Genomic DNA, 23569 nt, shown 5'->3' with positions numbered 1-23569 from the left:
ATTTAGCATTCGTCCTATAATCATGCTCTTTGCTGAATAATGAACAAGATAATAGGAGATATTGATTACTATTGAGCCTCGTAAACCGATTGTACAAAAATTTCAGAGGTATAACGCGGAAAAACAAAACGCAACAAAACGCAACACAACATGAAAGCGGGTATTTTGTAGGACATGCAAACTGCATTCTGAAACGGCAAAACAAACATAGATCATCGAGTCACTAGCGATACAGTATCCCAGTGACCATCAACATCATCACAATCCAAGACCTCTCATTTGGTTACCGCCTTAGGAGGAGGTGGGAAGAAATGTGGCCCTGATGTTAGGGTTTCCGCTGATTCCTGGTGCGTCGAAACACGAGAACCAGGCTCGTTCCGGAATGGCAGATCAGAAGGTCCGTTGGTCATCGGGTTGAAAACAAAGCTGTGCGGTGTCATGGACGGTAACCCGCCGGTGTTGGGCCCTGGTGTCATGGGGATCATGACGGGAGACTTGAGGATCTCCTCTTCGTACTCCTTCATGGTTCTCTTTTCCTCTTGACGTTCGCGGCGCTTGTCGATTTCTTCTTTTGTGGGGACGCAGCTATGAAGGCTTAGGACGAGCTCGACGAAGTAGAGAATACTGTCATGGATTAGCATCGGATAGTGCGACAGGCGAAAAAGCCACCTACATGACGATAATGGTCATCGCAAACATTGCCTTTGCCTGTTTGCAGTATTCGATATTGTTCGGGTGCGCGGCGACACTGCAGCTCTTTGCGATATGCCATGGTGCGCCTTTTTGTGGGTGTTTCGGGTCGGACATGTCACTGCCTGCTTGGAACGAGGCTGAGGCGATATAGACGGCGAATAAACCCGCATGGACGAAAGCCGAGACAGGAGGGTAGAAGAGGCGGAGGAAATGCAAGGGAACTTTGGTGATCAAGAAGAAAGTGCTCAGGACACCAAGGGCCAAGTTGTAGTCATCCGTACTGTCTTCTTGTTAGCTGAGACTCTCAACCTCTATGAGGTGAAGAAGGGAGAACATGAAACACGCACAATGAGCTCCAAACTTTGGGCACTTTGTATGGTCGGTAGTTGGCCATGGCGTATAGAATTTCATCCGGGGCACTGTTGAAGCCGTTGTCCGCGCCATCCTGCCAGAGTCGAGTTCGATACAAATCATGCGATGCAATTCCGGTAAATGTTAGGATCACAATGATGAACGGCAGCTCAACGGCCATAAGCCAAAGAAGCACTTTATGGTACCGGTGGTTTCGCGGGAAATATAATAAGTTGGGTTTCCAAGACATCTTTTCCGGTGGTTTCTCGTGTCTCGTTTTGAAATTATAATTCGATTAATTATTCTGTTCGCTGAGGCCAGACCGGCTGGCTAGACATTCGTTCACACGCGCATTGAAAGGCGACCACCGAGAATTGAACCGTCCAAATAAAGAAGAAAGCAAAGCCTTTCTTCTCGTCGATGCACCGGGACGGGCACCTAGATATGTAAAAGACACAGGAAAACCTTCCACAAACGCCGCTGCACCATGTCCAAAAGAGGGGTCATCACCTAGTAAACCCATGTCCCAGTGACAGAGAGAAGCCAGAGATGCATCTGGCCAATGCTGGGCCTCGAGCAAGCGCTCGCACCCAGAGCCATCGCCAATGAGACTGGCCGGGCTGGGGACGAGAACGTGCTGGTGTGACGGTCGTCACACGCACTAGAGGGTGTGATGCGGATTCGATCTGCACAGGTTGAAGCAATCAGACGAGGCCGTTAAGATATCACCCATGCTTGGAGCTACTTTTGTTGCTGCTCAATCAGAGTGCGTCTTGTCGGTTTAAGCGCCGCGGTGGAGTATCTGCACGAACGCCCCATAGTCACTCAAATACAAAGTACGTGCTGACTATGGTTGTTCTGTACGTTTGTAGATACCATCTTTGGAAAAAAATACCATTCATAATGCATGGTGTTTGATAGCACGAAGCCGGGGTAGAAAGAAAGGCAAAAAAAAAAAAAAAAAAAAAAAAAAAAAAAGAAAGAAAAGAAAAAGACCGCATGCTTCGAACTCGGGACACGGAGGTCATTGCGGAGCTCTGCAATGATGACTAAATCTCCAATTTTGCACTGTAATGAGTATAAAAAAGAAAACCAGTAGCTCCCTTTGGGGAAGCGTGTCATCCTTGTGCAGGGGCTATGCTAATCTTCTCTGTATCATTTCGTTGACCAAATGCCAAAAGGCACTGGGCTCCTGTTAAGGTGGTTTATATGTCCATCTAGGCAGAGAACTACGTCATTTGCGTGGTCAGCCTGACCTCACTAAATCGCAATCACCGCTGCCATCACTACTATATACTGTACACAGCTTCAGCTTGAACTGAATAAAGGAACCATTCATGCACGGAAAGAGCCTCCAGTGGCTGTGTTCCAATCATCTGCTCCGGTCACCGTTTATAATAGCCAGAACCCTCGTACAACGACATCACCACCCACTTTCTAAGTATCGCCAGATGAGCTCCAAACCCAAGACAGGTGTACCTCACCAAGTACGCACAGCAGCAGAACCGCGCCAAAATAGACTGTTTACAGTGCGATTAACGCATATTGACGAACTCAACCCGACTGTCCGTCTGCTCCAATTAACCATCCCGCCTAATGTACAGAGTCTAGAGAACGACATTCAAGATGGCGATGTACGTACATGACAAACCAGTCACTGTGTAAACTAGACTAACCCATCATAGGAAGACAAAACACCCCAACCCCTAACCTTCCTCCCCGGTCAATGGCTAGACGTCCATATCCCAACCATTCCCAATGCCGGCGGCTTTAGCATTACCTCCACACCAGCAGATGCAAACGTCCTACCAATTCCCGAGCAACCGCCAAAAGAGCATTTTGATTCCGTCGCGGAGCCTGGTCTCCCACCTGTTGACTCTGCAGGGAGACCACCCTACGTCGAATTGGCTGTGCAGAAGGCGCTGTCGAATCCGGCGAGCGCATGGCTTTGGAAACCCAAGGATGAGATCCTGGGTACGGAACTGGGGATTCGTGTAGGTGGGGGTTTCGTCTGGCCGCCGTCAGGGATTGATCTGAATGATGTCCGGAATGTAGTTTTGATTGCTGGAGGTGTAGGCATCAAGTAAGTATAGCGATACCCCAATCACAAAACGAAACTAATGTCCAGCCCTCTCATCTCAATTCTCTCCCACCTAAACAATAACGAATCCAACACCGTCCTCCCCAATCCAACAAACATCCAAGTCCTCTACTCCACTCGCCTCCCCGACCCCACTCCGTCCTCGACCGAAACAACACTAGACCAAATTCTCTTTCTCTCGCGTCTCCGCCATATCACCCAGTCGCAATGCCAATCGCATCGTCTGCGCATCGGACTTGATCTCTTCATCACGGATCTACCAGATAATTCGCCGCTAAGGACTGCTCCACCGGTCGATATTTCTATTCATCCACGGAGGATCAGTCGTGAGGATCTTGGAGTGGTTGTTAAGGGAGCGGATGGGAGTGTTAGGCCGGAGGAGACGGTGTGTTATCTGTGTGGGCCGCTGGGGATGACGGATGAGTTTGATGGGATACTTCGAGGGCTGCTTGGAGATGGGCAGGAGAGGATTTTCTTCGAAAAGTGGTGGTGATACCGTTGTGATAATCATATAGTACTATAACGGATATGATAATGATAACTCAATAAGGATAACTTTTCGGGGTTGAGACTGATTCCCATGTATCAACCAACCAAGTATTGTACAGCAGAATTAAAATGATAACCATGATATAAACCCGAAACCTCACGCCAACCAGACTTGAAAAAAGAATATCCTAATTGGCCCCATCAGGCCCTTTCACCGTGCCGCCGTCAATAATCATCATCTCGTCGATCCGGGACTCGATCTCGCCCCATTCCAGCCGCTTATATGTCACGACTCGTCCAGCGTTCATGTCAAAGTCGAAGAATCGCACTCGTCGAACATAGTCATTGTACCCTCCGTAGCCACCAAGGCCTGAGCCACCGCCATAGCACATCCACGAGGAAGGCTTGTCGTTTTTATCCTTGTTAACCATGCAATAGTCATTGGCATGATCGCTGAATGAAAGGGTTAGTCAGGTATATCACAACAGCATGATGGATAGTTGACTTACTGTCCACAACTAACGAAAAGAACACCCTGTTCCTCCATCGCATCCTTGAAGCCAGTGTTGAACCCAGGCGCCGTAGGGGCCTCTGGCCAACCGCCTCGGAAGTAATTATGATTGTCACGATATTCGGGAAGCGGGATGTGAATGAAAGCCATGTTCATATGCATGTGCGTGTAAGCTTGGTGTTTGGTTTTCAGACCCCGGGCTGCGTTCTGGAACCACCGAATCTGGTTCGGTTTGATCCAGTCATATCCGCGGAACTGTCGCTCGTCGGGGGAATAAGAATGTGTGTCAAGGAGATAGAGAGTCAATGCAGAATGGGCCGATTTCCCGCTACCAAGAACCTCAACAATGTAGTTCCCAACGCCATCTATGTCATCGGGGCCGGCAGAGGATAGGGAGTAAGGGAGATCTTCGTAAATGTCCATAAGTTCCGACCGGTTAAGGTCACCCTCATCATCATGGTTGCCGAAAATGGCCGCATAAGGGATCTTGCGATCCACAAGCAGCTTGACAGGCTTAAAGAGCGCGCTTTGGGCGTCTTTCGAGGTCTCACCGTTCACCTGGTCTCCACTGAGAATAACCAGGTCAGGTTTCTCTTCATCCAAAAGCCTCTCCACAAAATCTAGAGTTCGAGGATCAGCCTCGCACGACTGGCCAGGTACAAGCTCGGCCGGCACTGGCTCTCGACAAGCGCCCAGACCAGTACTCATATGCAAATCTGCCAACTGCATAATCTTAAATCGTCCATCATCGTTGATCCTCGGAACGGCCCTCTTGGTCTTTTGTGGATCACCTCTTCGGACGGTAACGCGAGCCTCCAATTGCTCCGTCCAGCTGTTCAGCAGCAACGGAGTATCCCTGACTTCCCAACCAATGCGCGGGTCAACCGCATCAGCCCCGAAGAGCACATCGACCGAGGTGACGGTGGTCTGCGAGTCGCTCGCGTGGCGTTTGGCCGTCCGCTTCAACCATATACCTCCCGGTCTCTGCTCCCATAGTTCTACATCGCTTTTGGAAGCACCCTCCATCGACTGGGGATTAAGTCGGCCGATTTTCATATCAAGGACCACCCTGTCCGTTGGAAGCAACTCCTCCTCCTTCTTTCGTTCAAAATGAATGTATGCGCTCGACGTCCATCCCGTGCGCAGGTAGAGATCCTTATCGACCCGAGTCCACGTGTCCTTGTTGACTTTGCAGTTGGAAAACACGTTGAATGACGAGCAGGTACTGACAGTTACATCGGTAACGACGAGGCCAGAGTAATGTGTGGGTAGGTGGCCGTGAATCGAGGCCGGTAGGACGCGATACCGGTTATCGAGAAATAGGACTAGGAGCAGTATGAAACCTGCAAATAGCGCAAGCTGTACGCCTGCCCGCACCTACATGGAGACAGCGGCATTAGCAAGCCTCTTTGCCTGTGAATTGCTTAATGAATACAGGGAAAGGGGCTCGTACAATTCGGCGTGTCATGTTGGCATCCGATACCCCTGGCAACTATTCAGTAGATAATAAGTCGCCGGGCGCTGGATCATGGTGCAATTCAGAATCGTAATAAGAAAACAATGTAGAGGCACTCCAAGACGACCATCAACCGGTCATCTAAAAGAGGCCTTTTGCAAGGATGAAAGTTAATATGCTTTCTTGCCCCGATTTCCCGCTCTGCCGGGGAAGGCGGTCACATGTCGCTCTCACTAAGCCTCTTTGGGACATATACATAGTTATCATGTTCGTGGATTCATGATCGCTTGTACGGAGTACTAATTATCTACATCGTGTCGACAAGGTACCCCGAGTCTTTCTATCGTCTATCCCGTTTACCTGTCATAGTCATCTGCTCAGGCCTCATCTTTTTGCTCCTTTTCCAGGCCTTCTTGGGCTACTTTCTTGACGCTGACCTTGCCGCTTAGAATATCCTTAGAGGTGGCCAGAATCGAACTCCAATCTTCAAAGGTGGTGAATGGCATTCCTTCACGTTCGCAGAAGGTCACCAGATCTGGTCTCGGTTAGCTTGCGTTCCCCCGAAGTTGCAAGTAACTGTATTGAGCATACCATTTCCCTTCTTTGCGAAAAGAAGATCAGTCTCGGCTGCAGCAGAAAGGTCAGAGACACCGTCTCCAGCGTACAGCAATGTAGGGCGCTCATCATGTGGCAACTGGGCGTATGGCTTGATTTCCAACGACTTGTCGTGGCCGAAGTGACTGCAAATAGTTCTGATCAGTATCTTGATACCCTCTTCAGAGCCAAAACATCCTGCGACCTACCTGTCGTCGTGGTACTTGATCTGCCAGCCACCTGGGGTGTTGATGTGCTTGCCATCACGGCTTTCCACGTCATTGGCGATGATAACAATGTGGTCAGGTTTGTGGCCCAGCAATTTCTCAAGCAAAGCCCTGATGATAGGGATCATTCCAGATGACAAAACAACAATCGGCACGTTGTTTGCCTTGGCCCACTCATAGAACTCGACGAAGTGAGGGTCCAGCTTCATTACCTTGCAAAGCGTCTCGACACATTCACTGAAGGGGGTCTTGACACTGCCCAACATCTGCCAGAAAGCGTCTCTTAACACAGGAGCGAGAACAGTTAGCCTCTCTCATGAAACGGCGCGAGACTGCCCACGCTGTTGTATCATACCGGAAACTGGTTTTCTTCTCGAGAACATTGATGTTCAACTTGCGACGCTTCGTCTGTCCAAAGCCGAGATTGTCCGTCTTTTATAGATTGTCAGCATATGCGAAGGTTCATTCGGAGATTGTATATCGTACCAAGTAGTCATTGCCTTTAGACTGCCGTCAGCGCCTGCTGTAAGAGCACGATCCGAGTCACTCACTGTCTTCAAGTGTAATTGTGCCATCGAAGTCCGTGAAGAAGATCACGGATGGGTTGGTCTTCAAGTAAGGAAGGTCGGCGGGTGCCATTGTGGTCTAGATACGGCGATGCGTAGTTTATCGAAGGATCAATTTGCTGTGGTAGAAAGAGTTAGCTATTTGCGACAATGCCATATTTATAAAAAGCCCCTCCAATCCCATATCCAAGGATACCCAAGAACTTCAGGCACGGCGAGCATCATAGTTGGAAAGAGCAAACCGGGAGAATGATGTAAGTGATTGACCCACCGAGATTAAGCGCAGGAGGTAGTAGAACCGCTTAGATAATCCAGAATGGTTCTTTTGGTGTTCTAGAAAGAGGGGGATTTCTAGGAGAAGTTGAGAGATGAGAAGAAAAGAGGTAGAAACGAGGGAGAAGAGGACAGAGAGCGAGACCCTTGGCGGGGAACAAAGCAATGAGGGGGCCCCGCTACTAATAACAATACCCAAAATGGATCGGCCGGCATTGACCGGAAAGAATAATCTTGATCTCCGATAACAGCACTTTTTTGAGCCACATCTTCAATCGCAAACATATCTCACAACAATTTCAATCCAGGTCGCTTGGATGGCTCGTTTGCTGCAGTCCCTCCGTCGAGTCTTGGGACTGAATACGTCCAAACCAGCGCTTCCGAAATTTTCACGGTCCCTCGACACGGACTTTTCAATCTTTCGCGGTATGGATTCCAATTGCGGTCTTAGCTGGAAAGCAAATGCTGATTCAATTGGTTTTTTCTAGATGGCGATCGCGTCATCGTTCATGGCAAGAATCCAATTCTGAGTAAACCATTGCGACAAGGTCACAGGACCGATACTCGTCGGGGAACTTTATACCATGACACCATTATCGGCCGGAGGGTACGCGATCTGTATCCTGCGCATAAAGGTTAGTTGGCATAATTGAGCAACAGAGGATATGCGCGCGAACTGACCATTGGTTTTCAAATGACTAGGCCCTGAGTACCGACTTTCCCTCCCCAATCTCGACGAATATGTCGCCATGACACCTCGTTTGGTAACGCCGGTATGCATTCACATTGCTTGTATTATTCATATATTGGGTGCTGGGCTATAAAACGGCTAACGCCGTCTTAAGTAGATTTATGCGGCCGATGCCAATTTAATCGTCTCCCTCCTTGACATCCACGTTGCTCCTCACGCAGAAGGCGAACAACCAGCGCCATTGGAGATCCTCGAATCCGGAACTGGACATGGCTCGTTGACTCTGCATCTTGCGCGCGCAATTCAAGCGGCCAATTCAAACCCACCACCGTTACCCGAGAAATCCCAAATCCAATACCCACCGGACAGGCCACTCCGGCCAGACGAGGACGCACCCAAAACGCTTCGAAAAGAGCAACAATCCGACGGAGACGCCGCAGAGGATCCAACACAGAAGCAATGGGATGCCTGGCGAGCGTCTCGTGGAGCCGTCATCCACACCGTCGACGTATCCCCCAAATTCTCCGTCCATGCTGAGAGGACTGTCCGCGGCTTTCGACGAGGGATCTACGCAGGAAACGTCGACTTTTACGTAGGCCACGTGGAGAACTGGATCGCAGAGCAGATCAAACAACGCGCAAATGCTTCATCGGCATCAACAGGCCTCCTATCCTCCCTCACAACCCGCGATAACACCCACCCCGACCCCTTCCTCTCATACGCAATCCTAGACATGCCCTCCGCCCATATGCGGATTCCCCATGTCGCCCAGATCCTGAAACGGGACGGTTTCCTCGCCGTGTTCATGCCCAGCATCACGCAAATCGGCGAGTGCATCGACATCATTCGTCAACAGCGACTCCCATTTGTTCAGGAGAAGGTCGTCGAACTCGGTGCTGGTATTAGTAACGGCCGTCAATGGGACGTCCGCTTTGCTGTAAAGAAGTCGCGAGCTGATCCGTCTTCTTGGACAGGGACTTCATCATCCACCGAGTCGGATGAAGGGGGCCTTCAACAGGATCAGGAAGAGTCATCGTCATCGTCGAATGTCGAGGAAGAAGCACCAAAAGAGGAAGATAGCGTCTTGGTCTGTAGACCCAAGGTTGGAACGAGGATCGTAGGCGGTGGGTTTGTGGGAATCTGGAGACGGATTGAGGATTCTGCCAGGAAGTAAACTCTGTTCCCTTTCCTCTCCTATTTGTTTTTGTATTGAAGTTATCCGTTGTACAATAGTTACGCATTGATGTAAAAATATGGGTCAAATGGGCATTATATAGAAACAGTTACTGGATTGTCGAGGATTTCTTGCGAGGAGCTCTTAACCGAGAGGCCAAATTGACTGCGTCGGTGTCTTCCCGGGGTATTTGGTGATGGGTGGTCAGATATGTAACATCACCCTAGTTAATAGACATACGTTCACTGCCCTCAGTAAGGACACATGAATTAGTTCTGATATATATCTAGCTATCTTACTACTTCTTATTAGTCCAGACAGTGGTTTCCCTGAGTAAAGAAACCAATCACCACCAGCTATGAGCAATTACCTCGCATTATCTCAGTAGGATATTGATGTTTGCTTACTTTCTGAGTAGATATCCAATGGTGAATAGCGAATTGTCAGAAGCAGATACGTCTCGCTGTCGCGGCTTCTACATAAATAGTGACCCACATCTTCTTTAGCAACCGAAACTTCAAAATCGAAGACCTTTGCACCGTTCTCTGTCATCAGAAAGTTGTATCTATTGGGGTCCCCATGAACAATTCCGAATGTATGCAATAGGCGAACTGTCTTCACGCATTCGCTGAGATTTTGTATATCTGGCGGGTTTCCAAAAATCTCCTCCACCAGGAAGCCAACTGTTCGATCTTTCGTTTCCTCGTAGACGTAACCAATGAATCGCGGAGCAAGCGGAAAGCCAGCCGATGTCAGTGTAGAGTATACTGAAACCTCTTGCTGTAAATACGGAATTTCATATTTGAATTGTGCGACTTTCAGTATCCGCGTCTCACCATCACAGCTTACCCAATAGATGCGATCACTAATTCGAGAGACCGTTCTCAGATCTGAAAGATTGTAAAACATGGCAGAAGAAACATTAAGCCGTCCGAGGTCCAATCCGTGTGGCGAGAATTCGTCTGGAGTACTTTCAATACCATGGGAGCCACTTCGAACAGTGAGTGTTTTCCATTCTTCCTCCCACCTTGGAACTTTCCGCAACTTCGAAAGAATCCGAAAACTATCTGACCTGCAGTCAAGCGGAACGATATCTCCGTCAAGGACAGAAACATATACAATCCGTGTATTTCTCTTTATTCGATAAAGATAGTCATTCTCCAGAAGATCTAGGGACAACACCTCCTTTTTTTCTCTTAGCAGGTTTGCTGAAGAGGGTAAATTCAGAATGGCTCACATCGTCAGGTGCGGCGGCAGCAGGCTGACCGAGGAGAGGTAGGAGTGAGCTGATCCTCCTAGCAAGGGACGATATGAGGAGGCAGAGAGTAGGCCAAACCCGCCATCGAAACAGTTGAGAGATGCCGAGCATACTGACAAGATGCCTAAGGTACGTTTGAAGAAAAGAAGGTGAGACTTGCCCCTTGGATTGCTTAATAATCATCCCCTAACGTGTCAGAAATCCGGGGTATAGCTTGGCAATCTTCGTTGATGAAGCACGTCTTGCGATGTGTCGCTAACCGGTGCTATGGGAATTTTCTGTCAATTAAATGTACGGTAGGCTACCACGAGTCATTTGTACTGCTCAGCCGCTCCTTTCTACTGAGGATATGCGATACCAATTCATTAGGGCTGAGCGCTGCCTCATGAACCATCCTCCCTTTTGCCTAAGATGAAACCCCCCGTTGGAAGTAACGGCGACCCTACATTCTACTTACACCATGCATACCTAGCTCATGTTTGGTGGCGTTGGCAACGGAGAAACCTGAATGGACGCAGCGTGCCCCCGGCCTATGTGCTTGCGATGGGCAGCGTCTCCTTCTCTAGTGACTCGGTCATGAAGTACAATGGCGATCCGGGAAACTTCGTTTATTAGAAATAGGGATTTTGACCTTGGGTACCAGGGGTAGATTGAGAAAGAGAGAGCAACATGCAAGGGGAATGATACATCTAGTTTCATGCGTGGCTTGTATATAGAGGATGACCGTCGGAAGTCGTTTTGGCCTCGCCAGCATGATATTAAATGACTCTCAGGCTTTACAATCAACTCCTTACTTATTCCATTTTCACGACCGAGCAGGCCCTGGGCATGCCCACTGAGCCGTGTCGCCCAGAAGAGGAAAGACGATAATTTTAAAAATCCCAGTACATATATGTAACCAAACACATCCACTTCAAGAGCCCAGCATCACTATTATTCAAGACCAGTTTACTCTTACGAAAGAAATTGAGATGAAAAAGAATCAAAAAGCACTCTGAAGAGAGGCTTATCATAATTTCCTGAAGAGCGAAAAATAGTAAGAAAACACCAAGCCAAAGACAAAACATTCATATAGCAGACAGAAGAGAACCCCATTCGCCTAAAATGGAGAAAGAGGAAAATGGCAGAGGGAAAAAGAGAAACATCTAGCATAGTGTTTTCTTTTACTTCTTTTCATCTGGGCCCATCGTGGCACCAAACGATCAAAAGATCTCTACCAGGTCCCCAGGAAAGTTTCAACCCAAACACCAACTCCCTCCCTAGACGTCGTAAACACCATGGTTGTAGTGGACGTTAGATGAGGTGGGATGAGAAAGATGAGGCAAAGTGATCGCGAGTAAGGAAGAACGGAAAGAAGCCCAAGATAGATAGCATCCCAATGGAAGAAAAGAAAACTTGCTGCGCCATTGACTACTTTCCAAGAACATAACAATGTGGGTTCAATTGAAACAAGTGCCCAATGGCGACAGCAACACAATGAAAAGAAAGGTAGGCAATGAGCACACAAGAAGGTAAGATGCAGAAAGGAAACGCAAGAAGAAGAAGAAGAAGAAGAAGAAGAAGAAGAAGAAGCATCGCAAGCAAACAACACACGAGACCCCCAAAGATTCCGAGATGACAAAAAGAAACTGAGAACACAACTGGTTACGAAAACACCAGTCAATCAATGACCCTTCCTCCACTCTTAATTCCGTTGCGGCCCAAAATCTGCCTCCACAACCTTGCCCTTCTTCCCTTTAATAGTGAACTCAGCGAAGAGTGCAACGTGATCACTAGGGAAATGGTAGTTCGGGAAGCCGGGAACCCGCTTGAGATATTCCTTGTCTACTTCCCCGAGCAATGCCGAGACGTGAAGTGAAGTGGACGAGAACCAGATATAGTCGAGGATATCCTTGAAATCTGGGGTGTAATTTGTGAAGCTCATTTCGCCAATTGTACCATACGCTGATCTCAGCTTGAACGGATGAGTCATACCAACCCGGCTGAGGTTTCCGTAAAGCCGCTTCTCGAGATCCGGGTGTTCTTCCGTCAGTCGCCCGTTCGCGATCAAGTTATACGCGGCGGATCCAGGCGAAGAATTGAAGTCACCACACATGAGAAGTGGAATCTGATCGCCACTAGCATACTCCATCGACGGAGCAGGCTTTGAAAGCGGCGTATCGGATTCTTCCTCTGCCTCAGAGAACCGGAACGCTGTCTTGTCAGTACACGCAGGCCACTTGGCGTAAGTATCCGAGAGTTTCGTAATCTCTTCCATCAGAATGGCGGTCTGGATCAGTTTGACATCCTTGAAAGCAGGATCCCAATAGAGATGTGCATTCACGACGATGAACCTCGAGCCAGTTTGCCTGTTCTCCAAGAAGATGACAACTGCGATATGGTCTTTCTGCCAAAGTCGGTTGTAAATGTCATCCTGGCCCTTGGCGTCAGGCCGTCGCACAGCCGTCTGACCAAAGTTGATCATTTGCTTGTCCAGGAGAATGAATTTCTTTTCCTTGAAAAATGTCGCGCAGCCGTCGACATTTTTAGCGTCATCCTCCTGCATGCCCATTGCACGACCTCGTGGCCAATACACTCCCTTGTAGCCGCTATAAGCCAACTGCTCCCGGAAGTATTCGTTGTAACTTCCTTGATCGACTTCCTGAAGACACACAATATCCGAGCCATGGGACCTGAGCTCGTTGAAGATGAGCTCTCGCCGGAATTCCCACGACAGAACACGAGAAGGGGCGTATCCATAGTGCGATTGGGTTGCAGAGGTGCTGCATAACGTGTTATACGAGATAACAGTAACTTTCTCAGTGGGGTTATTAGAAGAGTTGGCAGTTTCATCGAGAATAATCCAGTCTCTATCGGGAGGAGGAAGGTGTACTGTGAGAAACGGAGCAATTAGTATCAAGGTACGGACATGGTCTCAAAAGGGCAGACGTCAACCAACCTGGCGTTTCCTCTTTGAGATATCTGATCAAGGCCTTCGTGCCATCCTTCATGATTTGTGCTTTCAGGACATCGTTCAACGGGTTACCCTCGATTCCCAGAGTCTCCAGCCTGTAAAGGTATCCCATCTCATAAGGAAGAGTGCGAAGGTTGTTGTCGAATAGATAAAGCTTCTTTAGGCTGGAAAGCATGCCAATTTCTTCGGGAAGGTCGGTCAAATCGTTGCCGGACAGATCCAAGTGAGTCAATTTCCGCAGTTGCCCAATAGCCGGTGGAAGGACCTTCAGTTTATTGTGGTTAAGGTATAATTGTTCCAGGAATTTGTAGTGGAATAAGGATGTGGAAAGAGCACGCAACCCTTGGCCACCGAAATCAAGAGCGTGCCAACCCTGCCTCGGAGCTGGCTTTGTCCTCACCACACCATTCCGTCCGTCGGTGCTCACCTCTTGAACTTCGATCTGACTCGGTGCGATCTGGATACCCTTGGCTTGTTGTGCCACACTACGAGCGTGGTAGTGCGGGGAGCTGGCCTGTCTCGACTCGGCTGCCAACTGCAGCTGCTGTTGCCAATGTTCATTCATCTCATCAATGTCATCGTCGAGATTGGCGTGGATCCCATTCTGCATAGGAGTTGGCGTAAAATGCGGCGTGGTGGTTGCCAATGCTGCCGCGGAGAAGGCATGCTGGGTAAGAGGCTGATGATGGTGTGCGTGAGGGTGGGCTTGCTGCGCATGTGCATGGTGGGTTTGCGTTTGGAATTTGGGGATCTGCATGCTGAAACGTTGGTGGGCCTGGCTGCCATTCATCATGACATGCTGGCCTTGGTGGGCTTGACTGTACATGGCGAAATTGAGGGCGGCTGCTTGCGTGAGGGGCGGAGAACGAGCAGGGGAAGGAGTGTCGTGTGTGTATCTTAACTTTCCCGAGGGAGAGTTCGTTCCGTTTCGAAGGAGTTGTCGTTGGTGAGATTGCTGTTGCGGTTGCGTCTGGAAGAAGAACTGCCCGGCCCCAGGCTGCTGGAACCTGTAGGTACCATCTGCCATTTAACGTGGCAGACGAGACCTGAGCTTATCGACTTGAGAAGGAGTGTATGAGGAAACCCGAACCGAGAACGCCGGGTTCAAAGCAGTGAAAGAAGACAGAAGAGGAATCGGGGTTCGGATACGATCTCTCCTTCTCTTCCACATGGAGTTCTGGAGCGGAACGACCACCCCGGGCTATTGTGTGTCCAAGATCACCGGTCTACAGCGACACACAAAGAGAGGGAAATCCCAAACAACCTTGTGCCGTCCTCGGAGTGTAATCTGATAAATACCCGGATCTAATATGGGAATATGGAAGAATAAAAGACACGATGGTCGAACGATCGAAACCGGCGTCGGGGGCGAGACGAGTCACAGGACGTCGGAGGGACGAAGATCTGGCGGCAATTCTGCTTAATACCGGGCGGTTAGAGAAAGAGAAAAAACGACCTTTCGCAGGCGAGAGCAACAAAGAAAGTAAGAAAAAGAAATTAGACAGGGAGGACAAGGCGCACTGTTTAACGAATTGATGGATGCGGCAAGACCTGCGTGTTGGTCGATATGTTAACTCTTCCGGCGTGTCTTGAGGCTGCTGCGAAGTGGTTTGCATCGAAGGCGGAAGTTGTTGGGTCACGTGATACACTCGCCGGGGACGTGATTCGTCCGTCCGGTCCACTGATCTTGCGAACGGCTCTGGGGAGGACGGGGTATCTCTGCTCTATATCTGGCAATGAACATCCAGCTTCCCGGTCGTGGCCAATCAAGAGAAATAACTATCATTCCTACAAGGGTTCCTTGACTAACAAACAACAGACATGAAAGACCCCGAATCCCGCTGACCAGCTTGACCCCAGATCAACATGTCAAGTCCCTTTTACATACGGAGTACTCCAATCACTCAGGGTTCATCCAATCCTGGCAGTGTTCATCTAGGCTTTCAAGTGCCAGCAAAATCGATATTAGGTCATTGTATTGCTTTCAGAAGTAAGGTGTCGATCGAGTTTGGAAACAGGACAAAGTGTCAACACCCATCTAAGTTCACCCCTCCTGGAGAAGCAAACAAGAGGACAATGCGCTGTCAACTGCGGTCTACACACCATTCAAATACATGACAGTATATTATTGGTTTCGGTACAGCGGAAACAAATAACAATCTTTCAAAATATCCAGCGAGAGCAAGCTTAGGAAAGATATACAACCATGACCGGGCTCTTGCATACAGAAAAGGAAATATACAACAGATCTTACTTTATACGGAATATCGAGGAGCGCTTGTACTACGCCTACTCCTGGTAGGCTGAGGCGTGGCACATTTGCATCGCCCTAAGAATGTAAAATGAGCCAGTACTGGCCAGTGAGCTACTCCAGAAAGGCCTATTGGGTAGTGTTGGACAACTTGCAGGCAGGCTGTCATACTCTGGGAAGTCACTAACAACATTCACTGAACAGAGGAGTAGAACCCCTCCCGCTGCTGATTCCGCTCCGCTGATACCAGCGGATCGAATTCCCATTGGCCAAGCACACCTGTAGCCCTCCTTTCATCTCCAGTCGGACCTTGGCCACAAGGAAGAATGGGGTTGGGTCAACAGATCACCGCTGAATGTAAACTAGAAGAAAGCCATCTTGGCCTTGGTTGTTACATGATGTTTGAGACTGGCCAACTGTTCGTGTTCGTGGTTCATTTCGACAAACCCAGCGGATTCCCTCGTAGAAGGCAGTAGTTGCCATGAAGAACATAAGGACTGTATTTTTTGTACTCCGTATACCCACAGAGTATTAGGAGCGGTGACTCAACCATCCATATCTACTACTAAACGCTCTTAGTTATTAGATATTCGAGACCAAAAAAAAAAAAAAAAAAAAAAAGCGACATCAATGAGACTACCTCAACGAATGATTTGGGTGAGGTCATTGCTATCTTGAAGGACCAAAGAGAGTGATGGTCTATATTTCCTTGGAACCAGTTTAACCGTGGGGTGTTTTTATCAACAGAGCTGATGGGAAAGTCATATCTGGCATCAGTAACCAATGAGACCAACTATTTCAGATACAAATATTATTGAGCTACAATGTATTCAGCCGTGATCCTGAGAATTCAAATGAAACCGAAATAGCGACAAATGCTAGTTGATCAATCTCCGCGATTCATTTCGCTTCTTCAATTCAATATATTTTCCTCGAAGAACAAAGGTACAAATGCATGCATACTCGTCTAGAAAGTACAGAGTAGTACAGAGCAGAGATACTCAGTACAGAGTACACCTAGGAAGATACGCTACTAAACAATAAACTAATACTAACTGGGTATAGTCTTGGGACCACTATCTCCAATTCAAAAGTCACGCATATGTCAATATTACTCCGTAGTATAACCTATCACAACCCCTTTTTTCTTCACTGACGATGGATAAACGGGGTTGTTTTCATTTTGAAGTCTACAAGTTTCTTGAAGAGACGTACTTGCAGTGTATGCGATACTCAGATTACAGAGGTGATTCCATACTTTGTACGAGTACGAATAGTATCACACAGGGCTCCATTTTCCGGAGATAGTCCAAGGAGACCCGTCAATAGTTTGTTTGGTCTTTGCACGGAGCCACCTTCCGGCTTCCGACACTTCGGATGTGCCTTTTCCTTTTCCTTTTTTTGACAGTCAACGGCGTCTTGGTCTGTGATCCTGTACCAGTACGGAGTACTACTTCGTGCAGGGTAGTACTCCATATTATAGCGTACCATGAATAGAAAGCCGGTATCCGTGGAACCCGAGATATAAGCAAAAGGATTAAACTCCTTGACATCATGGCACTCGATATGTTTACCGAAAACGGGTACGTCTTCGAAAAGGGCTGATGGCGAGTTTCTTACCTATGAATGACAATCATCTTCAACAATTGGTAACCAAGCACTGGACCGAGTCATAGTCGAATCTTGGACCTGGTGTGTTGGGCAGAATCTAATCGCACTGGGCAGGCAAAAAAACACTGGGTTCAATTGTCGGCTTGTGCTGGGATCTCGAGTAATACTCCGTAGAAAGAAGAAAAAAAAAAAAAAAAGCGAAAAATTGAGGGCGCTTGTAACTCCGTATGTTCCGATGTCTTCTCTGCCACTGGGTCCAAAAGTCTGATTATGAACAGCCGCTCTGATTTGACGGTGGTGGACAATACACGGGAAAGCCGTTCGCTTAGTTCGATCCAGCTGAGAGTTAGATCCGGTTAGCCCTGTTTCTGATAAATAAAATTTGCGAGCTCAATCTGGGATTATCTTCAGGGTCAATGGACTACTGTGATGCTCAGGGATGACACACTGACTTACAGCCAGACAGTAGTCACAAACATTATTGAGGTTACAGTATACGAGTTTGACACTTTGGTAACTCAAAACCGATACAGTGGCCTGTCAGAGAATATGAATCATGGTCCCTTCTTCATTGAAGGATCATCCACTGCACTTATGCTTTTGGTTTCTAGATTTCTGGAATGTGTCTAGAGTACTTACAATGCTCCATCCGTAAAGGGGGAATGTGGAACTGGCCGCCATGTCCACCACCACCATGAATTGATACCTTTTTTTTTTTTTTTTTTTGCCCCCCTCTTTCTTCCCTACCCTTTCTCGTACTCCATTTTCCACGGTTCAATTATATCAATAATAACAACGATAATAATAATAATAATAACAATAATAATACTGAGTTATTCTTCTCTTTTTTAATTCTTTGCAATTCTTTTCTCTTTCTTTCTCTCTCCTATTGTCCAGTGTCACCTATACATACGCGCTTACCCACCCAATCAACTATCTCGACTATCCAATTTTTTTTTTTTTTTTTTTTTTTTTTTCGCAATTGGTGTATCGCTTGAGAATGCGCTCGGCCAGTGATCTAATTCGACTCGATTGACGAGACACACGAAGCAGAGAAGGAAAGAAATCTATGAAATAAAGAGATGGATATCATGATGTCCTCGAGCACAACAACAATTCCCACTCCCGCCGCGATGACAGCCGCCGCCTCTGGTTCCGACCTGAATTCGACCCTCAGTTCCACCGGCCCCGGCTGGGCAGGGACGTCAACCTCCTCCCTCTCCTCCCTACAGAATGACTACAGCACCTACCCTCTGATTCACCATGGCGACCGAACCTATCTCAGAGACCCCGAAAACCTCTACCCATTACCATGCGACCTGCCCGAAATCCATCGCCAATCCCTGCGCACCCTTATGCTCATTCGCGTCTTTGGCGGCCCCTTCTGCACTCCGTCGCTTGCTGAGAATCCCCCGAAACGAGTATTGGAATTAGCATGCGGCTCGGGTCTTTGGTCGAGCCTCTGCCACGATTACTTCGCCCGTCGCGGGAATCCCAACGTCTCCTTTACCGGTCTCGACATCGTCTCCATCGCCCCCGATCTGCGGAAAAAAGGTGTGAATTGGCAGTTTAAACGACATGATTTACGCAAACCGCGCCTACCGTTTCCCGATGACTACTTCGACTTCGTTTTCATTAAAGATGCAGGGATGTGTCCGTCAAGTCCAGCACAACAGGCATCGGGCTTGAGTGAGCCATTGCGCGTTCTCAAATCGGGAGGTGTTTTGGAAATCTGGGACTCCGATTGGGTTTTCCGATCATTGATCCCGAACCCTGCCCCTGCTCGCAAATTAGCGTCGAGGGAACAAGAAACAGCCGATGCCACCGCGACGTACACATTTTCATCAGCGACTCCGTTCACAAGAGCACAAAACAAATATCTGCAGGACTACAACTCCTGGCTCGAGACGGCGTTTGATCGTCGCAAACTTTCTGCGATGCCGTGCGCGACAATCGGTCTATCTTTCAATGCTGAAGTTGACGATTTGGAAAACGTGGATAGCCGTCGCATTGCGATCCCACTAGGGGAATTACGGTGGGAACGAGAAGGACAAGGCAGAGATTCTACCGGCCGTACTCGGAGGTCCTTAACCACAGATCAGTTCGCAATACGACGCACAGCTCTTCTCACGGTCATCCAGATGATCGAAGGCATGGAGCCTATGCTCATGGAAGCCAGTGGAAAGAGCCGAGATGAATGGGACAGATGGTGGACTGCAATGACCGCGGATCTGTTCCAGAAAGATGGCCTCACCAGTGGGGAATGTCTGGAAGTGAGTGCCTGGTGGGGTCGAAAGAAATAAAAAAAAAACATCTTACCGAAATTTCGGTAGACACAGGCGCAAAAAGGGAAAAAAAAAAAAAAAAAAAGTGACTGGTGTTCTGGTGGTCGGAAAAGTCGTGGCCATTTGCTCACATCATATTGGTGATACCCCGAGTCTACGTTTCTTTTGTTTTTTATGTACGGAGTTTATGTCCTGAATATTTCTTTTGGAAACTTAATATCAGCCCAGCGGGATTATGGGCTTTAATTGTTTTCATAGCGCTGTTTCATTGCACGATACCGTCTCAGGTAATATCTGGCGACATGTCAGTATCAGCTTTTGTTTCGAGAGTGTTGCATGATGTTATGATAGACGATAAGGATAGCGAATGAATATGTTAATCAGCTCCACAAGTAGTATTGTTTTTTCTGAAGGCGTGATGGACATGAAACAACCGTGATGGGCAAATAGCATAGGAATTGGTCTTACAATGCCTCTATTTCTAAATGACGATTGGTCGCATTAGTAAAGGGTACCCTTAGCAAGACCAGCACCAAACAGCGCACCTTTCTTGACAAATTCCGCCCTCGCAATACCCTTCTTAATCTGCTCCTCATCGTTCAAATGCGCCTGACTCGAGAACGCTTTATGCAATCGATTTCTGAAATAATCGTACCCGAGAGGATACGCCCGGCCGAGGTTGAGGAGTTCTGTAGTAGCGTGCGCTGTCAACACCTAGACTGTAGAGCAATAGCGTCTCTTGGAAGAGAGCATTTTTACCTTTGTAGATATTGATGACCTCCCGGCGCAGTGCTGGGTTTGTCATGGTGTATCCATTAAGCGGACACTAAGTCCTGGCTGAGTTTTCTGGGTTGTTGTTCAATGAAAGACTTGAAGAGAGATGCGTGTTCTGTAGTGAGCTCTGTGAATTGAGAGAAGTTGAGTTACCTTCCTCGGCTTCGAGATATCGGCGGTGACGTCGCCGCGGATAAACTACGGATAGAACAGAACTTGTAAACACTCGGTCCTGTAATGCAATCAATCAGTTAACCGGCAATTTATCCATGACTGCGTCTTCCTGATATGATTTCATACCAAATACGATCCAGCTTAACCAAACTATCTAACTACGTGCTCAAAGTATGCGGAGCGGAGAGCGGGGTTAACCGAAATCCCGGGCTCGGAGGTTCAATAGTGAACAGCAACATCCAATTCCTACCAACTAACTACGACATCTCATAGATTTGATAGTACTAGAATGAGAATACCAACGAAACAAGCTCTATGGCAGCAGGCCCTCGCAGCCTCCACTATCATCAAGCCCTCAATTGCCGCCGGACGGTTCTTCTCAACCTCACCAGTTCGTGCGGAGACGAAGTCGGCATCAACATCGATGCCCACACCCACACCCACGAAACCTCACACGATTGACCCGAAATGGCTTACCCTGACAAAGCGGAGGATCGGGAGGTGTATGATGTTTGGACTGAAGCCGCCGCAGATTCAGGAAGCGGGTGATGTCTTACAGCAGATCGCGAGAGATTGGAGGGAGTTGGTTTCGGGCAGTGAGGGTTTCTTGACGAATGAGATTGTTAGGGGGTTATTCCAGCATAATGTGGCATGGGGAGAGATGGTATGATGACAGCCTCTGTCTTTATTGTACGAATGGTGAGATGAGTTACTGATAGCTATGTTGTGCATTGGCATTAGGATACTATGGTAAGTCTACGGTGATGTCCCTTAATTTGAGTTCATGGCTGACTTGTCTGGAAGGGTATGCATTTCCCTAGGAAACCTTGTTATATTCGCGGCATCTGACTTGAACCAGGACATGTCAACAACGTGATGTATGTCAGATACGCCGAGACGGCGAGAGTGAACTTTATGCGCAACTTCGCAACTCACATGGATCCGGCGAATAAAAAGGCATGGATGAATCTCGTTGGCTCGACCGGGATTGGTCTCATCCTTCGGAGCATCAAGATTGATTACAAATTTGTGCGTCCACATGCCATCTTGATTGAGCGATTCCCAGTTTGTTGACGCCATCTAGCCCATGAAATACCCCGATAAGATCAGCGTTTATCACAAGCTAGTACAGGACCCGTCTTCTCAGGCTGATAAGTCGGCCTTTGAGCTTCAAGTCGTCATTCTTTCCGAGGCACATCAACGACCGGCCGCACGCTGTCACGAGGATATTGTCACGTACAACTATCGAGAGGCAAAGAAGACACCCATGCCTCCTTTCATGATGGAACAGTTCCAGAGGGCGTGGGCGTTGCAAGAAGAAGCAAAGAAGACCTGGCAGCAGAGAATTCTGGGGATTGAGGGCCGAGTACGGACCCTTGAGACTGAAAGTTGGGATCGTGAGGATGCTGTCGAGGACACGGGATCTGCGAAGAAGTAGATTGGAGAAGGGGCATTGCGACTGCATAGTGCATAGTGCATACTTGTACAGCGAACCACTAGGTAGATACAATTCATTAGGCATTATAATTCGCTCACGGCCATGAGCTCTTATCATTTTCGAAGCTCTGAGCCACAATATGCTGTCCTATCTCGAACGTGCCGCGAACAGATTCGAAGCGCCTAGAGATATGGTGTTAAATTGATTTGAATCGCTGAGAGCTTGTTTTATGCCTGGTCCTGGCCAATGCTAAACTGCCATACACAATCAAAGGAATATTAATAATATAGCGTACCGACCATCAAGGCCATCACTGATGGATGCCTTAGTCCCGCATTGTATCGTAACTATAATGTATTGTGTATCGTATAACGTATCATAAACGGCTTCGAGTGGAAACACGGCAGTGGCTGGACACTTCCCGGTTCCGATAAGTGGATGGTGCAGTTGCTCCAGCGGGCTCCATCCGAGTTTTGCAGAATTTTCTTAAACTCGAGTCCAGATCTGTCAGGACTTGTTTTTCCAGCGGGGTGTGCAGATTCTGGTTGGCTCGGGAGACTATGACCCTAAGAAAGAAAAAGAAAAAAAGACACTTGAATCTGGTGAAAATGCATGTGATTTTCAAATGCTTTTAATGTTTATCCTGTTTTTTTGATAGAAGCGCTTCCAATAGTATTCCGCAACGTACACTAGCTGCAGCTGCATAACACACCATCAGACCAACAAATTGGGTCTGTATCCTTTTTCCAGCTATGGAGCATCGAACCACGGAACCCGCAAGTCTCAAAATATCTTCCATACAAAAAAAGAAACTCGAGGACGGGGATCATACCGTACCGCGGATCTTGAGATCAATTAGGATTTGTCCGACCAAAATCCAACCTCGGCCGTGGGTCGAGTCAATTACTGAGAGAAGTGGTGATGCAAGTTGATGTATTACTATTATCTTGTTTTCTAACCTTTGAATATTTGAGCCAGACTTCATTTTCTATGCTTAAAGAGAATCTATAACTGTCGTGTGATAACCATGAGGTAAGGCAGAATCACCTGACAACAAGCCTTATGGCGGGGCACGTGCATCGCCGAACTAATTTAGGGGCGATTCCCGTTTTGGGACCCTAGACGGTAGATCCTTGTTACAGGGTCCGCGCGAATCAGCGTCGAGAATTGACAGCTGCATGCGATTCCTATTCTTTGCTGCTCATTAAGAATTGCCAATTCGTGTTCAGTGTTGCGTACTCTGTATACTCGAGTACCAGTACTCAACCCCTGTGAGGATCTTGACCGTTGATCAAAAGCAATGCGGTGGAGATGTTACCGATCTGAAATACCACGTTCTGGTATTGTACAGTACGGATTGGTACCATGCATTAACCATGGAAGTTGTGTTATTGTGTCTGCTGCAGCATATTCTGGGGTCTTGGATGATTGCACACTGTAGGTATCAACTGCAGGTTTAGGTATATTACTGGTAGTCTCTCACTGTACCTGCTTGTGACTCTTCGGAAGCATACATGGGACTATAAACTGCAAGGAGCTATCTATATATGCCGTTAGAATCATGATTATAATTGAAGATGGACTGAGCATGGCAATAGCCTTCTTTACCATTAATGAGGCTTTCTGGTATCTGCCACAGTACCTTTCGTCTCATCCCAGGTTGGCACCCGTAGAACATCAACAAATACCATCAGATTCT

At 47.9% G+C, this 23569-nt stretch overlaps 12 protein-coding genes across 12 annotated transcripts; 4 read left to right on the top strand and 8 right to left on the bottom strand.

Moving 5' to 3' along the window:
* Nucleotides 1-53: 53 nt before the first annotated feature.
* On the bottom strand, nucleotides 54-1713 carry ASPGLDRAFT_49496 (uncharacterized protein). The gene is made up of 3 exons (XM_022547123.1): nucleotides 1041-1713; nucleotides 674-973; nucleotides 54-624 (listed from the first exon to the last, which is right to left on the bottom strand). The coding sequence occupies exons 1-3, from the start codon at nucleotides 1292-1294 to the stop codon at nucleotides 276-278; spliced, it is 903 nt and encodes a 300-aa protein (XP_022398793.1). The 5' UTR covers nucleotides 1295-1713; the 3' UTR covers nucleotides 54-275.
* Nucleotides 1714-2495: 782 nt separating this feature from the next.
* ASPGLDRAFT_68071 (FAD-dependent oxidoreductase) lies at nucleotides 2496-3638 on the top strand (the record flags this gene model as incomplete). Its single annotated transcript, XM_022549223.1, has 3 exons — nucleotides 2496-2678; nucleotides 2730-3127; nucleotides 3173-3638. 3 exons carry the CDS (start codon nucleotides 2496-2498, stop codon nucleotides 3636-3638), a joined length of 1047 nt encoding a protein of 348 aa, XP_022398792.1.
* A 184-nt stretch (nucleotides 3639-3822) lies between these two features.
* Nucleotides 3823-5613, bottom strand: ASPGLDRAFT_37400 (metallophosphoesterase family protein; the record flags this gene model as incomplete). Its single annotated transcript, XM_022544812.1, has 3 exons — nucleotides 3823-4087; nucleotides 4144-5522; nucleotides 5599-5613. The coding sequence occupies 3 exons, from the start codon at nucleotides 5611-5613 to the stop codon at nucleotides 3823-3825; spliced, it is 1659 nt and encodes a 552-aa protein (XP_022398791.1).
* A 144-nt stretch (nucleotides 5614-5757) lies between these two features.
* Nucleotides 5758-7476, bottom strand: ASPGLDRAFT_49493 (putative Phosphoserine phosphatase). Its single transcript, XM_022547122.1, has 7 exons — nucleotides 7260-7476; nucleotides 6974-7107; nucleotides 6909-6922; nucleotides 6778-6854; nucleotides 6405-6704; nucleotides 6193-6341; nucleotides 5758-6136 (listed from the first exon to the last, which is right to left on the bottom strand). The coding sequence occupies exons 2-7, from the start codon at nucleotides 7059-7061 to the stop codon at nucleotides 5979-5981; spliced, it is 786 nt and encodes a 261-aa protein (XP_022398790.1). The 5' UTR covers nucleotides 7062-7107; nucleotides 7260-7476; the 3' UTR covers nucleotides 5758-5978.
* ASPGLDRAFT_49491 (tRNA (adenine-N(1)-)-methyltransferase) lies at nucleotides 7387-9472 on the top strand. The gene is made up of 4 exons (XM_022547121.1): nucleotides 7387-7687; nucleotides 7750-7896; nucleotides 7964-8034; nucleotides 8110-9472. The coding sequence occupies exons 1-4, from the start codon at nucleotides 7579-7581 to the stop codon at nucleotides 9124-9126; spliced, it is 1344 nt and encodes a 447-aa protein (XP_022398789.1). The 5' UTR covers nucleotides 7387-7578; the 3' UTR covers nucleotides 9127-9472.
* On the bottom strand, nucleotides 9424-10451 carry ASPGLDRAFT_49489 (uncharacterized protein). Its single transcript, XM_022547120.1, has one exon. It carries the CDS (start codon nucleotides 10033-10035, stop codon nucleotides 9508-9510), a length of 528 nt encoding a protein of 175 aa, XP_022398788.1. The 5' UTR covers nucleotides 10036-10451; the 3' UTR covers nucleotides 9424-9507.
* A 981-nt stretch (nucleotides 10452-11432) lies between these two features.
* On the bottom strand, nucleotides 11433-11939 carry ASPGLDRAFT_566602 (uncharacterized protein). The gene is made up of 2 exons (XM_022548206.1): nucleotides 11659-11939; nucleotides 11433-11597 (listed from the first exon to the last, which is right to left on the bottom strand). The coding sequence occupies exons 1-2, from the start codon at nucleotides 11809-11811 to the stop codon at nucleotides 11484-11486; spliced, it is 267 nt and encodes an 88-aa protein (XP_022398787.1). The 5' UTR covers nucleotides 11812-11939; the 3' UTR covers nucleotides 11433-11483.
* Nucleotides 11940-12068: 129 nt separating this feature from the next.
* On the bottom strand, nucleotides 12069-14163 carry ASPGLDRAFT_27492 (CCR4-Not complex 3'-5'-exoribonuclease subunit Ccr4; the record flags this gene model as incomplete). The annotated part of the gene is made up of 2 exons (XM_022543665.1): nucleotides 12069-13255; nucleotides 13323-14163. The coding sequence occupies 2 exons, from the start codon at nucleotides 14161-14163 to the stop codon at nucleotides 12069-12071; spliced, it is 2028 nt and encodes a 675-aa protein (XP_022398786.1).
* Nucleotides 14164-16821: 2658 nt separating this feature from the next.
* On the bottom strand, nucleotides 16822-17880 carry ASPGLDRAFT_27491 (uncharacterized protein; the record flags this gene model as incomplete). Its single annotated transcript, XM_022543664.1, has 3 exons — nucleotides 16822-17208; nucleotides 17656-17736; nucleotides 17839-17880. The coding sequence occupies 3 exons, from the start codon at nucleotides 17878-17880 to the stop codon at nucleotides 16822-16824; spliced, it is 510 nt and encodes a 169-aa protein (XP_022398785.1).
* A 269-nt stretch (nucleotides 17881-18149) lies between these two features.
* Nucleotides 18150-19569, top strand: ASPGLDRAFT_49483 (class I SAM-dependent methyltransferase). The gene has a single exon (XM_022547119.1). It carries the CDS (start codon nucleotides 18291-18293, stop codon nucleotides 19500-19502), a length of 1212 nt encoding a protein of 403 aa, XP_022398784.1. The 5' UTR covers nucleotides 18150-18290; the 3' UTR covers nucleotides 19503-19569.
* On the bottom strand, nucleotides 19564-20444 carry ASPGLDRAFT_49482 (electron transfer flavoprotein regulatory factor 1). The gene is made up of 4 exons (XM_022547118.1): nucleotides 20244-20444; nucleotides 20030-20173; nucleotides 19953-19965; nucleotides 19564-19778 (listed from the first exon to the last, which is right to left on the bottom strand). The coding sequence occupies exons 1-4, from the start codon at nucleotides 20287-20289 to the stop codon at nucleotides 19727-19729; spliced, it is 255 nt and encodes an 84-aa protein (XP_022398783.1). The 5' UTR covers nucleotides 20290-20444; the 3' UTR covers nucleotides 19564-19726.
* A 64-nt stretch (nucleotides 20445-20508) lies between these two features.
* On the top strand, nucleotides 20509-22110 carry ASPGLDRAFT_49478 (thioesterase family protein). Its single transcript, XM_022547117.1, has 4 exons — nucleotides 20509-21096; nucleotides 21174-21182; nucleotides 21291-21461; nucleotides 21517-22110. Exons 1-4 carry the CDS (start codon nucleotides 20722-20724, stop codon nucleotides 21868-21870), a joined length of 909 nt encoding a protein of 302 aa, XP_022398782.1. The 5' UTR covers nucleotides 20509-20721; the 3' UTR covers nucleotides 21871-22110.
* The last annotated feature ends 1459 nt before the right edge of the window (nucleotides 22111-23569 follow it).

The sequence above is a fragment of the Aspergillus glaucus genome (genome assembly GCF_001890805.1).
Source record: "Aspergillus glaucus CBS 516.65 unplaced genomic scaffold ASPGLscaffold_16, whole genome shotgun sequence".
NCBI classification, from domain to species: Eukaryota; Fungi; Ascomycota; class Eurotiomycetes; order Eurotiales; family Aspergillaceae; genus Aspergillus; species Aspergillus glaucus.
This window is presented reverse-complemented; position numbering and strand designations above follow the sequence as displayed.